Source organism: Cherax quadricarinatus, chromosome 6, assembly GCF_038502225.1.
Source record: "Cherax quadricarinatus isolate ZL_2023a chromosome 6, ASM3850222v1, whole genome shotgun sequence".
Lineage (NCBI taxonomy): Eukaryota > Metazoa > Arthropoda > Malacostraca > Decapoda > Parastacidae > Cherax > Cherax quadricarinatus.
This window is the reverse complement of record NC_091297.1, coordinates 34,407,247-34,424,913: the sequence shown is the minus strand read 5'-3', so window position 1 is coordinate 34,424,913 and position 17,667 is coordinate 34,407,247. Positions and strand designations below refer to the sequence as shown.

At 43.9% G+C, this 17,667-nt stretch overlaps 1 protein-coding gene across 1 annotated transcript in view; it reads right to left on the bottom strand.

The window, feature by feature from the left end:
* Positions 1–17,667, bottom strand: part of LOC128694331 (dentin sialophosphoprotein-like) — a 153,335-nt gene that overhangs the window by 17,198 nt on the left and 118,470 nt on the right. The window contains exon 7 of the mRNA XM_070105376.1: positions 12,132–12,241. Within this exon, the coding sequence (XP_069961477.1) occupies positions 12,132–12,241 (110 nt within the window). The remainder of the gene's footprint in view (positions 1–12,131; positions 12,242–17,667) is intronic.

Here is a 17,667-nt window from a genome sequence, read left to right as displayed (position 1 = left end):
TTGACCCTGGCGTTCTTCAGGGCACGTTAGTGGACCCTGGCATTCCTCAGGGCGCGTTAGTGGACCCTGGCGTTCCTCAGGGTACGTTAGTGGACCCTGGCGTTCCTCAGGGCACGTTAGTGGAACCTGACGTCCTTAAGGGTACGTTAGTTCACCGTGGCGTCCCTCAGGGTACGTGAGCGAACTCAGGCGGCCCTCAGGGTACGTTAGTGAACCTTGGCGTCCCTTAGCACACGTTAGTGGACCCTGGCGTTCCTCAGGGCACGTTAGTTGAACCTGGCGTCCCTCAGGGTACGTTAATTCACCGTGGCGTCCCTCAGGGTACGTGAGCGAACCCTAGCGGCCCTCAAGGTACGTTAGTGAACCATGGCGTCCCTTAGCACACGTTAGTGGACCCTGACGTTCCTCAGGGTATATTAGTGGATCCTAGAATTCCGCAGGGTACTTTAGTGGACCCTGGCGTCCCTCAGGGTACGTTAATGGACCCTGGCGTCCCTCAGAATATGTTAGTGGACCTTGGCGTTCCTCAGGTTACGTTAGTCGACCCTGGCGTTCCTCAGGGCACGTTAGTAGACTCTGGTGTCCCTCAGGGTACGTTAGTGGACCGTGGCGTCCCTCAGAGCGCCTTAGTAGACCCTGGCGTCCCTCAGGATACGTTAGTAGACTGTGCCGTCCCTCAGGATAGGTTACTATACCGTGGCGTCCTTCAAGGTATGGTAGTAGACTGTGGCGTCCCTCATGGAATTTTAGTAGACCATGGCGTCTCCTCAAGGTATGTTAGTAGACAGTGTCGTCCTTCAGGGAACGTTAGTAGAGTGTGGCGTCCGTCAGGGCACGTTAGTAGACTGTGGCGTTCATCAAGGTACGTTAATAGACCAAGACGTTCCTCAGGGCACGTTAGTAGACCTTGCCGACCCTCAGGTTACGTTAGTAGATCGTGGCGTCCCTCAGGGTACGTTAGTTACTGTGGTGTCCTTCAGGGTACGTTACTAGACCGTGGCGTCCCTTATGACAGGTTAGTACACCGTGGCGTCCCTTAGGGTATGTTAGAAACCATGGCGTCAGTCAGGGAACGTTAGTCGACCGTGGTGTCCCTCGGGTTATGTTAGTAGACCGTGGTGACCGTCAGGTTACGTTAGTAGACTGTGGCGCCCCTCAAGGTACTTTAGTAGATCGTGGCGTTCTTCAGAGCACGTTAGTAGACCGTGGTCCTCCTCAGGGTCCGTTAGTAGATTGTGGCGTCCCTCAAGATAGGTTAGTAGGCCGTGGCGTCCCTCACGGTACGTTAGTAGACAGTGGCGTCCTTCAAGGTGCGGTAGTAGACCGTGGCGTCACTCAGGGTATGTTAGTAGACCGTGAAGTCCTTCAGGGTACGTTAGTAGATTGTGGCGCCCCTGAAGATACGTTAGTAGGCGGTGGCGTCTCTCAGGGTACATTAGTATACCGTGGCGTCCTTCAGGGTACGTTACTAGACCATGGCGTCGCTCAGGGCACGTTAGTAGACCGTGGTGTCTCTCAGGGTTTGTCAGTAGACTGTGGCGTCCTACAGGGTACATTAGCACACTGTGGCATCCCTCAGGGTACGTTGGTAACCGTGGAGTCCCTCAGGGTACGTTAGTAGATTGTGGCGCCCCTGAAGATACGCTAGTAGGCGGTGGCGTCTCTCAGGGTACATTAGTATACCGTGGCGTCCTTCAGGGTACGTTACTAGACCATGGCGTCGCTCAGGGCACGTTAGTAGACCGTGGTGTCTCTCAGGGTTTGTCAGTAGACCGTGGCGTCCCTCAGGGTACGTTAGCAGGCCGTGCCGTCGCTTTGAGGACTTTAGTAGACCGTTGCGTCGTTCAGGGCACGTTAGTAGATCGTGGGGTCCCTCAGGTACGTTAGTAGACCGTGACGTCCTTAAGGGTAAGTTAGCAAACCGTGTTAGTAGACCGTGACGTCCCTCATATCACGTTACTAGGCCATGGCGTCTCTCAGGGCACGTCAGACGCCGTGGCTATCGACTTTGACTCAATAATTTGGATTAAATAACTCAGTTTAAAGTGTCCTCCATACCTATCAGTATTATTTGATGGGGTACAATGACGACGAACTGGAGAATCCTTATTCTGTTCTTGCCAACAAAGAGTCACTAATTAATAATCTTGAGGTTAATGATGAGCTTGGGGAAAGTGATCACAAATCACTTATTTTCAGTATATCATGGAACTACCCAGATAACTGCAATCAAATCTCTGTCCCAGACTTTCGCTTGGCTGACTTCATGGGACTGAAAAATTGGGATGTCCTGACTATGGGTCAGGTAGGTGATCTTGGTTGCCAATATAACGTTTTTCAGAGCATAGTTCTAGCTGTCCAAACAACTTTTGTTCCGAGCAGGGAAATTAGATCTAACAAAAATGACCCCAAATGGATGAACAATAGATTAAAACATCTCATTGGTCAAAAGAGAGGTATATATAGGCGTATCAAAAGAGGGGATGGGCAGTTAAGAAATCAATATAATCAATTATAGAGAGAAATAAAGAAAGGAATAAGAAAAGCAGAAAGGGATTATGAGGCTAAGGTCGCAAGGGATTCAAAGACTAACCCAAAACGGTTCTTTCAGGTATACAGAAGTAAGATTAAGGACAAGATAGGCCCACTTAAGAGTAACTCTGGTCAGATCACTGACAGTGATAAGGATATGTGTTAAATTCTCAATACCTAATTCCTCTCAGTTTTCACCCAAGAAAATACTAGCGATATTCCTGAAATAATAGATTATGTAGAACAGGACGATAATAAACTATGCACGATGGGGGTAACTAGTGACATGGTTCTCAGACAAATAGAGAAACTAATACCTAACAAATCCTCAGGCCCTGATGAACTGTTTGCAAGGGTGTTAAAGGAATGTAAAGAGAAACTTAGCATACCTTTGGCTAATCTTTTTAACATAACACTACATGGAAAATGGAAAATGTGACACCTATTTATAAGGCAGGTGATAGGTCCTTAGCTTCGAACTATAGACCAATAAGCCTTACCTCCATAGTGGGAAAATTTATGGAATCAATAACTGCCGAAGCAATTCATAGCCATCTTGATAGGCACAGATTGATTAATGAATCTCAACACGGTTTTACAAAGGGGCATTCCTGTCTTACGAATTTACTAACTTTTTTCACTAAGGTGTTTGAGAAGGTAGATCACGGTAATGAATATTATATTGTGTATATGGACTTCAGTAAGGCTTTCGATAGAGTTCCACATCAGAGGCTACTGAGGAAACATAAGGCACACGGAATAGGAGGAAATTTTTTTTCCTGGGTAAAGGCATGGCTGACAAATAGGCAGCAGAGAGTTTGCATAAATGGGGAGAAATGAAGATGGGGGCACGTCACAAGCGGTGTTCCACAGGGGTCAGTGTTGGGCCCGTTGTTGTTCACAATTTACATAATCGACATAGATGAGGGAATAAAAAGCGACATAAGCAAATTTGCTGATGACACCAAAATAGGCCGTCCAATTCATTCTAATGAGGACACTAGAGCACTCCAGGATGATTTGAATAGGCTGATGCAATGGTCGGAGAAGTGGCAGATGCAGTTTAATTTAGACAAATGCAAAGTTCTAAATGTTGGACAGGAAAATAGACATGCCACATATAAACTAAATAATGTAGATCTTAATACTACTGATTGCGAAAAGGATTTAGGAGTTCTGGTTAGCAGTAATCTAAAATCAAGACAACAGTGCATTAGTGTTCGCAATAAGGCTAACAGAATTCTTGGCTTCATATCTAGAAGTATAAATAATAGAAGTCCTCAGGTTGTTCTTCAATTCTTTATATCCTTGGTTAGGCCTCATTTAGACTATGCTGCTCAGTTCTGGTCACCGTATTACAGAATGGATATAAATGGTCTGGAAAACATACAGAGGAGGATGAGAAAGATGATCCCATGTATCAGAAATCTTCCCTGTGAGGATAGACTGAGGGCCCTGAATCTGCACCCTCTCGAAAGGCGTAGAATTAGGGGGGATATGATCGAGGTGTATAAATGGAAAAAGGAATAAATAAAGGGGATGTAAATAGCGTGCTGAAAATTTCCCACCAAGACAGGACTCGCAGAAATGGTTTCAAGATGGAAAAATTCATATTCAGGAAGGATATAGGAAAGCACTGGTTTGGTAATAGAGTTGTGGATGAGTGGAACAAACTCCCGAGTACAATTATCGAGGCTAAAACGTTGTGTAGTGTTAATAGCTCAGATAAATGCGAGAGTGGGTGTGGGTGGGTGAGTTGGACTTGACTAGCTTGTGCTGCTGGGTCTGGTGCCGTGCTCCTTCCTTGAGTGGAGGTGACCAGACTGGGTGGGTCATTGGGCTAATCCGGGGGGGGCCATGGACCTGCTTCGCATGGGTCAGTAGGCCTGCTGCAATGTTCCTTCTTTCTTTTTTTTTTTTTTTATTATCACACTGGCCGATTCCCACCAAGGCAGGGTGGCCCGAAAAAGAAAAACTTTCACCATCATTCACTCCATCACTGTCTTGCCAGAAGGGTGCTTTACACTACAGTTTTTAAACTGCAACATTAACACCCCTCCTTCAGAGTGCAGGCACTGTACTTCCCATCTCCAGGACTCAAGTCCGGCCTGCCGGTTTCCCTGAATCCCTTCATAAATGTTACTTTGCTCACACTCCAACAGCACGTCAAGTATTAAAAACCATTTGTCTCCATTCACTCCTATCAAACACGCTCATGCATGCCTGCTGGAAGTCCAAGCCCCTCGCACACAAAACCTCCTTTACCCCCTCCCTCCAACCTTTCCTAGGCCGACCCCTACCCCGCCTTCCTTCCACTACAGACTGATACACTCTTGAAGTCATTCTGTTTCGCTCCATTCTCTCTACATGTCCGAACCACCTCAACAACCCTTCCTCAGCCCTCTGGACAACAGTTTTGGTAATCCCGCACCTCCTCCTAACTTCCAAACTACGAATTCTCTGCATTATATTCACACCACACATTGCCCTCAGACATGACACCTCCACTGCCTCCAGCCTTCTCCTCGCTGCAACATTCATCACCCACTCTTCACACCCATATAAGAGCGTTGGTAAAACTATACTCTCATACATTCCCCTCTTTGCCTCCAAGGACAAAGTTCTTTGTCTCCACAGACTCCTAAGTGCACCACTCACTCTTTTTCCCTCATCAATTCTATGATTCACCTCATCTTTCATAGACCCATCCGCTGACACGTCCACTCCCAAATATCTGAATACGTTCACCTCCTCCATACTCTCTCCCTCCAATCTGATATTCAATCTTTCATCACCTAATCTTTTTGTTATCCTCATAACCTTACTCTTTCCTGTATTCACCTTTAATTTTCTTCTTTTGCACACCCTACCAAATTCATCCACCAATCTCTGCAACTTCTCTTCAGAATCTCCCAAGAGCACAGTGTCATCAGCAAAGAGCAGCTGTGACAACTCCCACTTTGTGTGTGATTCTTTATCTTTTAACTCCACGCCTCTTGCCAAGACCCTCGCATTTACTTCTCTTACAACCCCATCTATAAATATATTAAACAACCACGGTGACATCACACATCCTTGTCTAAGGCCTACTTTTACTGGGAAAAAATTTCCCTCTTTCCTAAATACTCTAACTTGAGCCTCACTATCCTCGTAAAAACTCTTCACTGCTTTCAGTAACCTACCTCCTACACCATACACTTGCAACATCTGCCACATTGCCCCCCTATCCACCCTGTCATACGCCTTTTCCAAATCCATAAATGCCACAAAGACCTCTTTAGCCTTATCTAAATACTGTTCACTTATATGTTTCACTGTAAACACCTGGTCCACACACCCCCTACCTTTCCTAAAGCCTCCTTGTTCATCTGCTATCCTATTCTCCGTCTTACTCTTAATTCTTTCAATTATAACTCTACCATACACTTTACCAGGTACACTCAACAGACTTATCCCCCTATAATTTTTGCACTCTCTTTTATCCCCTTTGCCTTTATACAAAGGAACTATGCATGCTCTCTGCCAATCCCTAGGTACCTTACCCTCTTCCATACATTTATTAAATAATTGCACCAACCACTCCAAAACTATATCCCCACCTGCTTTTAACATTTCTATCTTTATCCCATCAATCCCGGCTGCCTTACCCCCTTTCATTTTACCTACTGCCTCACGAACTTCCCCCACACTCACAACTGGCTCTTCCTCACTCCTACAAGATGTCATTCCTCCTTGCCCTATACACGAAATCACAGCTTCCCTATCTTCATCAACATTTAACAATTCCTCAAAATATTCCCTCCATCTTCCCAATACCTCTAACTCTCCATTTAATAACTCTCCTCTCCTATTTTTAACTGACAAATCCATTTGTTCTCTAGGCTTTCTTAACTTGTTAATGTCACTCCAAAACTTTTTCTTATTTTCAACAAAATTTGTTGATAACATCTCACCCACTCTCTCATTTGCTCTCTTTTTACATTGCTTCACCACTCTCTTAACCTCTCTCTTTTTCTCCATATACTCTTCCCTCCTTGCATCACTTCTACTTTGTAAAAACTTCTCATATGCTAACTTTTTCTCCCTTACTACTCTCTTTACATCATCATTCCACCAATCGCTCCTCTTCCCTCCTGCACCCACTTTCCTGTAACCACAAACTTGTGCTGAACACTCTAACACTACATTTTTAAACCTACCCCATACCTCTTCGACCCCATTGCCTATGCTCTCATTAGCCCATCTATCCTCCAATAGCTGTTTATATCTTACCCTAACTGCCTCCTCTTTTAGTTTATAAACCTTCACCTCTCTCTTCCCTGATGCTTCTATTCTCCTTGTATCCCATCTACCTTTTACTCTCAGTGTAGCTACAACTAGAAAGTGATCTGATATATCTGTGGCCCCTCTATAAACATGTACATCCTGAAGTCTACTCAACAGTCTTTTATCTACCAATACATAATCCAACAAACTACTGTCATTTCGCCCTACATCATATCTTGTATACTTATTTATCCTCTTTTTCTTAAAATATGTATTACCTATAACTAAACCCCTTTCTATACAAAGTTCAATCAAAGGGCTCCCATTATCATTTACACCTGGCACCCCAAACTTACCTACCACACCCTCTCTAAAAGTTTCTCCTACTTTAGCATTCAGGTCCCCTACCACAATTACTTTCTCACTTGGTTCAAAGGCTCCTATACATTCACTTAACATCTCCCAAAATCTCTCTCTCTCCTCTGCATTCCTCTCTTCTCCAGGTGCATACACGCTTATTATGACCCACTTCTCGCATCCAACCTTTACTTTAATCCACATAATTCTTGAATTTACACATTCATATTCTCTTTTCTCCTTCCATAACTGATCATTTAACATTACTGCTACCCCTTCCTTTGCTCTAACTCTCTCAGATACTCCAGATTTAATCCCATTTATTTCCCCCCACTGAAACTCTCCTACCCCCTTCAGCTTTGTTTCGCTTAGAGCCAGGACATCCAACTTCTTTTCATTCATAACATCAGCAATCATCTGTTTCTTGTCATCCGCACTACATCCACGCACATTTAAGCATCCCAGTTTTATAAAGTTTTTCTTCTTCTCTTTTTTAGTAAATGTATACAGGAGAAGGGGTTACTAGCCCATTGCTCCCGGCATTTTAGTCGCCTCATACGACACGCATGGCTTACGGAGGAAAGATTCTTTTCCACTTCCCCATGGACAATAGAAGAAATAAAAAAAAGAACAAGAGCTATTTAGAAAAAGGAGAAAAACCTAGATGTATGTATATATATATATGCATGTGCGTGTCTGTGAAGTGTGACCAAAGTGTAAGTAGGAGTAGCAAGATATCTCTGTTATCTAGCGTGTTTATGAGACAGAAAAAGAAACCAGCAATCCTACCATCATGTAAAACAGTTACAGGTTTCTGTTTCACAGTCATCTGGCAGGACGGTAGTACTTCCCTGGGTGGTTGCTGTCTACCAACCTACTACCTTCTTTCTTATGTTCTTATATTCCTCCTCATCTCCACCTTTCTCTACACTGGACTGAGGAAGCCACTGGTTGGCGAAACGTTTCCAATATAAAGGTACCCAGATGGTGCACAGTGTCTCATTAACTTGTCGGCTTTGTAAACATTCACAAAATCTTCAAGGGGACGTTAACCAAATCTTTAAATGGGCGTCAGTAAGCAATATGAAGTTCAATGAAAACAAATTTCAATTACTCAGCTATGAAAAACTCGAATAAATAAAAACTAGATCTGAATATGAAACAAATTCCAAACTCACAATAGAGCGAAAAATTATTGTGAAGGACCTGGGAGTAATAATGTCAGAGAATCTCATTTTCAAAGATCACAGTAATGTATAAACCACATCTGCTAAGCAAATGATAGTATTTATAATGAGACTCTTCAAAACCAGGGATGTCAGGCCAGTGATGATTCTCTTCAAATCGCTTGTTCGCTCTAGGACTGGGATATTGCTGTACACTAACGGCCCCTTTCAAGGAAGACAAAATTGCAGAGCTAAAGCTCTCTCGAGGGTCCGGGTTCGATTCCCGGTGAAGGTAAAAACATTGGACGTGTTTTCTTTCACCGGATGTCTATGTTCCCCATCAGTAAAATGAGCGGTATAAACCTTGGTAATAAATACCAACAGGTTGGTTTAGAAAGACACGTAAGCAAACACTATGACATATTTATTAGAAAACGTTTCGGTCCTGGGTCCTTGATCACTTCTAACATACAGAGGTAGAAAGACATTATATATATAGGCGGAGAGTGAGGTGTGACGTCGTCTCTGTTAGAGGCATTTCGATGCTCATTCAGGCGGACTGCAAGATCTCTGCCTGTCTCGCCTACATATTTCTTGGGACAGAACCCACACGGTATAGTGTAGACGCCTGCTGTAGAAGTTAGAGGTGTGGGGCTGCGTTTCGTAGTGAGGTCTTTGATAGATGATGTGTTTATGGTGGAAACGTTGATGTTACTCATAGCAAGTGCCCGGCGAGTATTCGTGGCAACATCACCACATGGGAGTACTATGAACTGCTATCCTCAACAAACCTGGTGGCCTGGTGGCTAAAGCTCCCGCTTCACACACGGAGGGCCCGGGTTCGATTCCCGGCGGGTGGAAACATTTCGACACGTTTCCTTACACCTGTTGTCCTGTTCACCAAGCAGCAAATAGGTACCTGGGTGTTAGTCGACTGGTGTGGGTCGCATCCTGGGGGACAAGATTAAGGACCCCAATGGAAATAAGTTAGACAGTCCTCGATGACGCACTGACTTTCTTGGGTTATCCTGGGTGGCTAACCCTCCGGGGTTAAAAATCCGAACGAAATCTCTCCTAACCGCCCATGGAACAGCCCCCTAAGCAGTTCATAGTACTCCCATGTGGTGATGTTGCCACGAATACTCGCCGGACACTTGCTATGAGTAACATCAACGTTTCCACCATAAACACATCATCTATCAAAGACCTCACTACGAAACGCAGCCCCACACCTCTAACTTCTACAGCAGGCGTCTACACTATCCCGTGTGGGTTCTGTCCCAAGAAATATGTAGGCGAGACAGGCAGAGATCTTGCAGTCCGCCTGAATGAGCATCGAAATGCCTCTAACAGAGACGATGTAAGGTACGCCAGTGTCTTCCACAGAGACTCCATGGGGCATTTGATGAACTGGAATGAGGCACAACTCGTTCTCACCGAACCAGACCTCAGACGCCGACGGTGCCTAGAAGCCTCACTAATCGTCGTCAACGACACTATAGAACGCAACACTGGAAACTACAAAATTTCAAAAACATTGGCATACATGATACTTAAGCACCACCAACCCAACAACACAGGAGTCACATGATTTCATCGTCTACCCGTCCTCATCATAGGTAGAGGTTGTTTTATAAGGACCTGCCTCTCATGGGCCAGTAGGCCAGTAGTGTTCCTCCATTCTTATATTCTTATGTTCTTATGACATTCCTCAGGTCACGTGCGTCACATCTCACTCTCCGCCTATATATATAATGTCTTTCTACCTCTGTATGTTAGAAGTGATCAAGGTCCCAGGACCGAAACGTTTTCTAATAAATATGTCATAGTGTTTGCTTACGTGTCTTTCTAAACCAACAAAATGAGTACCTTGGTTGTACAAGAATGGTATACAATACCGGCAAGATGGAATTAAAACATGTGCAACATCTGGGTATCTTTATTGTAGACGTTTCGCCATCCAGTGGCTTTATTAATACAAACTCCAGGACATAACTGAAGTCATTAAAACTATATACAGAAGATGAGGTAATCAGTCCCTCAGACTGAGGGACTGATTACCTCATCTTTTATGTATAGTTCTTCTGTCTTCAGTTATGTCCTGGAATTTGTGTTAATAAAGCCACTGGATGGCGAAACGTCTACAATAAAGATACTCAGATGTTGCACATGGGTACCTGGGCGTTAGTCGACTGGTGTGGGTCGCATCCTGGGACAAAACTGACCTACTTTGCCCGAAATGCTGAGCATAACAAGCGGCTTTCTATATAGCAGTATGTCATTTATGTCAGCTGGGACTGTATACCTTGTACATGTACTTGTAATAAATAAAGATATTATTATTAGTATTATTATACTTTCACTGTACGTATAAGTACCATAAAGCAATTAAATTACTGGGAACGGTTAAAGTCCCTTGACCTGTACTCCTTGCAAAGCAGGCGAGAAAGATGCATGATAATGTATACTTGAAAAATCCAAGAGGGACTAGTCCCAAATCTGCACTCGGAAATCACTCCCTACGAAAGCTAAACCCTCGGCAGGCAGTACAACATATCCCCAATGTAAAGCAGGGGCGCTATGAGTATCCCTGGAGGGGTTTCGGGGGTCAACGCCCCCAGAGCCCATACGCTAGGAGACAACAGAGTAAGTGTCAGGGACCCAAGACTTTTCAACTGCCTCCCAGCATACGTAAGAGGATTACCAATTGACCCTTGTCTTTAAGTTCATACATCGGTTTCCGTGCGGCCAGGAGTAACAGTCTGGTTGATCAGCCCCTGATCCACCGTGAGGCCTGGTCATGGACAGGGCCTTGGGGGCGTTGATCCTTGGAACACCCTCCAGGTATACTCCAGGTATGTAGTCTCCTTAGAGACTCCAGCTAAGACGCCATGATCGACACTCAACCACCACCTACACTATTTGTCTTCACTTTCCAGGAAGGTAATCCTCTCTCTCTCTCTTTCTCTTTCTTTGCCATATATTAACACCTAGGCTATGAGTTGGGGTTACGACGGTACCTGGGAGTAATTAGGTAGAGAGTCGTCACTAAGACCTGTTATCTACTTCAGTTCATTTCAAAGCTTCCAGGACGCAACCCACAACAGTCGTCTAACACCCAGGTACCTACTTACTGCTAGGTGAACAGGGGCAGAAGATGTAAGGAAACATGCCCAACGCTTTCACCTGTGCCTGCGATCGAACCACATACACTCACTGTAATAATGGGAATATCATTTTGTGATGCTTTATTGAGATGGTAATAAGGTTTAATAATTTTCCAACTGATCCTGAGCAATTCCAGTGAAATAATCACTATATGCCGTCCCTCGGTATACAGTCATTAAGCTCGTAACTGAGTAAATAAAATGACAGATCACGAGAGGAAACTAGATTCCCTCTTAACATTTAAATAAAGTCGACCGTCTGAGGGGTGATCAGGGTGGACCAGAGCGACGGAAGAACTCAGCTGAATTCTGTACTTAAGTCCTTTCAAGATCAATTATAGAGTGGGTCACATTGCATTCCAGTAATACAAAGTAGTGGCCCAAGTAGTGGTCATCTAACTATCCAGCAACTGCATTAATAACAGACAAATCTCCCACAAGACAACCAGATGGAGAGGGTGCATGTGAAGGTTGCATGGAGATATATATGCTGTATAGCCCTTGTGGCTTAGCGCTTCTTTTTGATAATAATAATAATAATGAAGATATATAAGAGAAGACGGAAAAGGCAGTCAGTTGGAGAGCCAGCAACAGCAGCAGCAGAAGAAAAAGAAGAACTGGAGAGCGAGGATGAAGTACTCACCGTGGCCATTAAGGTGCGTGAGGTGTTGAAGTATAGTTGAGTGTTGTTGTTGGTCAGGTCTCTGGTAAAGTTGAGGTCAGTCAGACACAAACTCACCAACAACTGACTTCCTGTACACAACAGACAAACATCAGTTACCTCCATCATCGCCTCCATCTCTCTCTCTAACCTCAGTCTAACTCAGTCTAACTTTCTACATCTCCTTCTAAACATACCAATCTCTTCTGAACAACTCTATGTCTCGGTAAATTTCTCCATCTTTCTCTAAATAACGCTGTCTCTTGCTAAACACCGTCATCTCTCCCTAGATGCCTTTACATTTATTTAACTTCATCCACCTCTCTTTACACACATCAGTCTCTCTAAAGACAGCCATCTCCCTCTAACCAATTTCATCTCTTTCTAAATTCCTTTATCTTTAAACAACTCCATCTCTCTACCAGCTCGACCCTCTCTTTCTAAACTCCTCCTTCGTTAGACACCTCCATCTCTCTTTAAACCTCTCTAACTCTTCCTAAATGGAATAAATACATTTTTAAAAGAAGGTAGTATTAAATTTTTGAGACAATTTTGAAAAATCCCAAAATTGAAAATATAGGCCCAAAAAATTGATCTACACCAAAATTGTATAATATATATGTTTTTTTTTTCAACAAGTCGGTCGTCTCCCACCGAGGCAGGGTGACCCAAAAAAGAAAGAAAATCCCCAAAAAGAAAATACCTTCATCATTCAACACTTTCACCACACTCACACATTATCACTGCTTTTGCAGAGGTGCTCAGAATACAACAGTTTAGAAGCATATACGTATAAAGATACACAACATATCCCTCCAAACTGCCAGTATCCCAAACCCCTCCTTTAAAGTGCAGGCATTGTACTTCCCATTTCCAGGACTCAAGTCCGACTATATGAAAATAACCGGTTTCCCTGAATCCCTTCACTAAATATTACCCTGCTCACACTCCAACAGATCGTCAGGTCCCAAGTATCATTCGTCTCCATTCACTCCTTTCTAACACGCTCATGCACGCTTGCTGGAAGTCCAAGCGCCTCGCCCACAAAACCTCCTTTCCCCCGTCTTTCCAACCCTTTCGAGGACGACCCCTACCACTCTTTCCTTCCCCTATAGATTTATATGCTTTCCATGTCATTCTACTTTGATCCATTCTCTCTAAATGACCAAACCACCTCAACAACCCCTCTTCTGCCCTCTGACTAATGCTTTTATTAACTCCACACCTTCTCCTAATTTCCACACTCCGAATTTTCTGCATAATATTTACACCACACATTGCCCTTAGACAGGACATCTCCACTGCCTCCAACCGTCTCCTCGCTGCTGCATTTACCACCCAAGCTTCACATCCATATAAGAGTGTTGGTACTACTATACTTTCATACATTCCCTTCTTTGCCTCCATAGATAACGTTTTTTGACTCCACATATACCTCAACGCACCACTCACCTTTTTTCCCTCATCAATTCTATGATTAACCTCATCCTTCATAAATCCATCCGCCGACACTTCAACTCCCAAGTATCTGAAAACATTCACTTCTTCCATACTCCTCCTCCCCAATTTGATATCCAATTTTTCTTTATCTAAATCATTTGATATTCTCATCACCTTACTCTTTTCTATGCTCACTTTCAACTTTCTACCTTTACACACATTCCCAAACTCATCCACTAACCTTTGCAATTTTTCTTTAGAATCTCCCATAAGCACAGTATCATCAGCAAAAAGTAACTGTGTCAATTCCCATTTTGAATTTGATTCCCCATAATTTAATCCCACCCCTCTCCCGAACACCCTAGCATTTACTTATTTTACAACCCCATCTATAAATATATTAAACAACCATGGTGACATTACACATCCCTGTCTAAGATCTACTTTTACCGGGAAGTATATATATATATATATATATATATATATATATATATATATATATATATATATATATATATATATATCACGAGGTTTTATCAAAACATTCCTGGACTCGAGATTTTCCTTTCTTCCTGTATGAAATATGGTACCGGTGTGTATCACGTTGTGCAGTACACATCATTGTGGCGAGTTTCAGTGCGGTCGGTCATTCCATTATGGTTAAACAGGCATTTATTTGTTTTGTTAGCGCGTTGTTGCAACTGTTTGTGTAACGGAAGGGAATTTTTAAAAGAACTGCGTGTGTGTGTGTGTGTGTGTGTGTGTGTGTGTGTGTGTGTGTGTGTGTGTGTGTGTGTGTGTGTGTGTGTGCGTGTGTGTGTGCGTGTGTGTGTGTGCGTGTGTGTGTGTGTGTGTGTGTGCGTGTGTGTGTGTACTCACCTAGATGAGGTTGCAGGGGTCGAGTCCTAGCTCCTGGCCCCGCCTCTTCACTGGTCGCTACTGGGTCACTCTCCCTGAACCGAGAGCTTTATCATACCTCTGCTTAAAGCTATGTGTGCATCCTACCTCCACTACATCGCTTCCCAGACTATTCCACTTCCTGACTACTCTGTGGCTGAAGAAATACTTCCTAACATCCCTGTGATTCATCTATATCTTCAACTTCCAACTGTGTCCCCTTGTTGTTGTGTCCAATCTCTGGAACATCCTGTCTTTGTCCACCTTGTCAATTCCTCTCAGTATTTTGTATGTCGTTATCATGTCCCCCTATCTCTCCTGTCCTCCAGTGTCGTCAGGTCGATTTCCCTTAACCTCTCTTCGTAGGACATACCCCTTAGTTTTGGGACTAGTCTTGTTGCAAACCTTTGCACTTTCTCTAGTTTCTTTACATGCTTGTCTAGGTGTGGGTCCCAAACTGGTGCCGCATACTCCAATATGGGCCTAACGTACACGGTGTACAGGGTCTTGAACGATTCCTTATTAAGATGTCAGAATGCTGTTCTGAGGTTTGCTAGGCGCCCATATGCTGCAGCAGTTATTTGGTTGATGTGCGCCTCAGGAGATGTGCTTGGCGTTATACTCATCCCAAGATATTTTTCCTAGAGTGAGGTTTGTAGTCTCTGGCCCCCTAGACTGTACTCCGTCTGCGGTCTTCTTTGCCCTTCCCCAATCTTCATGACTTTGCACTTGGTGGGGTTGAACTCCAGGAACCAATTGCTGGACCAGGTCTGCAGCCTGTCCAGATCCCTTTGTAGTTCTGCCTGGTCTTCGATCGAATGAATTCTTCTCATCAACTTCACGTCATCTGCAAACAGGGACACCTCAGAGTCTATTCCTTCCGTCATGTCGTTCACAAATACCAGAAACAGAACTGGTCCTAGGACTGACCCCCGTGGGACCCCGCTGGTCACAGGTGCCTACTCTGACACCTCGCCACGTACCATGACTCGCTGCTGTCTTACTGACAAGTATTCCCTGATCCATTGTAGTGCCTTCCCTGTTATCCCTGCTTGGTCCTCCAGTTTTTGCACTGATCTCTTGTGTGGAACTGTGTCAAACGCCTTCTTGCGGTCCAAGAAAACACAATCCACCCACCCCTCTCTCTCTCCTGTCTTACTGCTCTCACCATGTCATAGAACTCCAGTAGGTTTGTGACACAGGATTTCCCGTCCTTGAAACCATGTTCGCTGCTGTTGATGAGATCATTCCTTTCTAGGTGTTCCACCACTCTTCTCCTGATAATCTTCTCTATGACTTTGCATACTATACATGTCAGTGACACTGGTCTGTAGTTTAGTGCTTCATGTCTGTCTCCTTTTTTAAAGATTGGGACTACATTGCTGTCTTCCATGCCTCAGGCAATCTCCCTGTTTCGATAGATGTATTGAATATTGTTGTTAGGGGTACACATAGCGCCTCTGCTCCCTCTCTCAGGACCCATGGAGAGATGTTATCCGGCCCCATTGCCTTTGAGGTATCTATCTCACTCAGAAGCCTCTTCACTTCTTCCTCGGCTGTGTGTACTGTGTCCAGCACTTGGTGGTGTGCCCCACCTCTCCGTCTTTCTGGAGCCCCTTCTGTCTCCTCTGTGAACACTTCTTTGAATCTCTTGTTGAGTTCCTCACATACTTCACGGTCATTTCTTGTTGTCTCTCCTCTTTCCTTCCTTAGCCTGATTACCTGGTCCTTGACTGTTGCTTTCCTCCTGATGTGGCTGTAAAACAGCTTCGGGTCAGATTTGGCTTTCGCTGCTATGTCGTTTTCATATTGTCTTTGGGCCTCCCTTCTTATCTGTGCATATTCATTTCTGGCTCTACGACTGCTCTCTTTATTCTCCTGGGTCCTTTGCCTTCTATATTTCTTCCATTCCCTAGCACACTTGGTTTTTGCCTCCCTGCACCTTTGGGTGAACTATGGACTCATCCTGGCTTTTTCATTATTCCTGTTACCCTTGGGTACAAACCTCTCCTCAGCCTCCTTGCACATTGTGTGTGTGTGTGTGTGTGTGTGTGTGTATGTGTGTGTGTGTGTGTGTGTGTGTGTGTGTGGTGTGTGTGTGTGTGTATGTGTGTGTGTTTGTATGTGTATGTGTGTGTGTGCATATGTATGTGTGTGTGTGTGTGTGTGTGTGTGTGTGTGTGTGTGTGTGTGTGTGTGTGTGTGTGTGTGTGTGTATGTGTGTGTATGTGTGTGTATGTGTGTGTGTGTGCGTGTGAAATTCTATTTCAAGCTAGATAAAACAACTGGCGAAATTCACAAAAATGCTCCAGAGAGTATATGGCGACGAAGCAATAAGTCGGACACAGTGTTTAGAATGTTTTTCTCGATTGAAGACAAGACGAACATCAGTTGAAGATTATGAACACTTTAGTCGTGCATCAAATTCAAAAACAAACACCAGCATTGAAAAAAATAAGGAAAGCTATTCACAAGGATCATCGTCACAGTATTCAGGACATTGCAAGTACTGTGGAATTTTTTGAAGGATCGTGTCTAAGCATTTTGACTGAAAATTTAAACTTGTGTCGAATGGCTGCGAAATATGTGCCATTCTTGCTAACTCAAGACCAGAAAGACCATCGTTTTCTGGCCAATAACAATATGGTGGTAGTTCCTCATCTCCAAACTCCCAAGATCTAAGCTGTAACTTCTTTCTCTTTCCAAAATAAAAATAGCACTCAGGGGGCGACATTTTAACTACGTGAAGGAGAATCAAGCAGAATCGGCTGCCGTTGCGCAAGTCATTGGGAAAACAGAATTGAAGAAATGTTTCAAGAAGTGGCAGAGACCCTGGGATCAGTGTAGCATCAACACTCAATAGATATTTGATAAAATTAGAGATCAGATAAAAGGTAGATTTTCGCTTCGTGAGTCAGGAATATGTCGGTGTATGAGAGATGTGAAAAGCTCTAAAGTATCACTTTCCTCTCTCGTTATAGTCTCCCATGGATGATGAAAACTTCTCTAAATATAGCATTGTGAAGATTACTGTGTTTAGTGTACATCAATGCTTCCCTGCTAAACAGAGCAATGAATTTAAGTTGAATAGGCGTCAACCAGGGAAAACGTGCGTAAATTTTACTAGATTCCAGCCAAGAAAATAAAAAATGGTACAGAGATCAGGAGTCCTACATTTCGG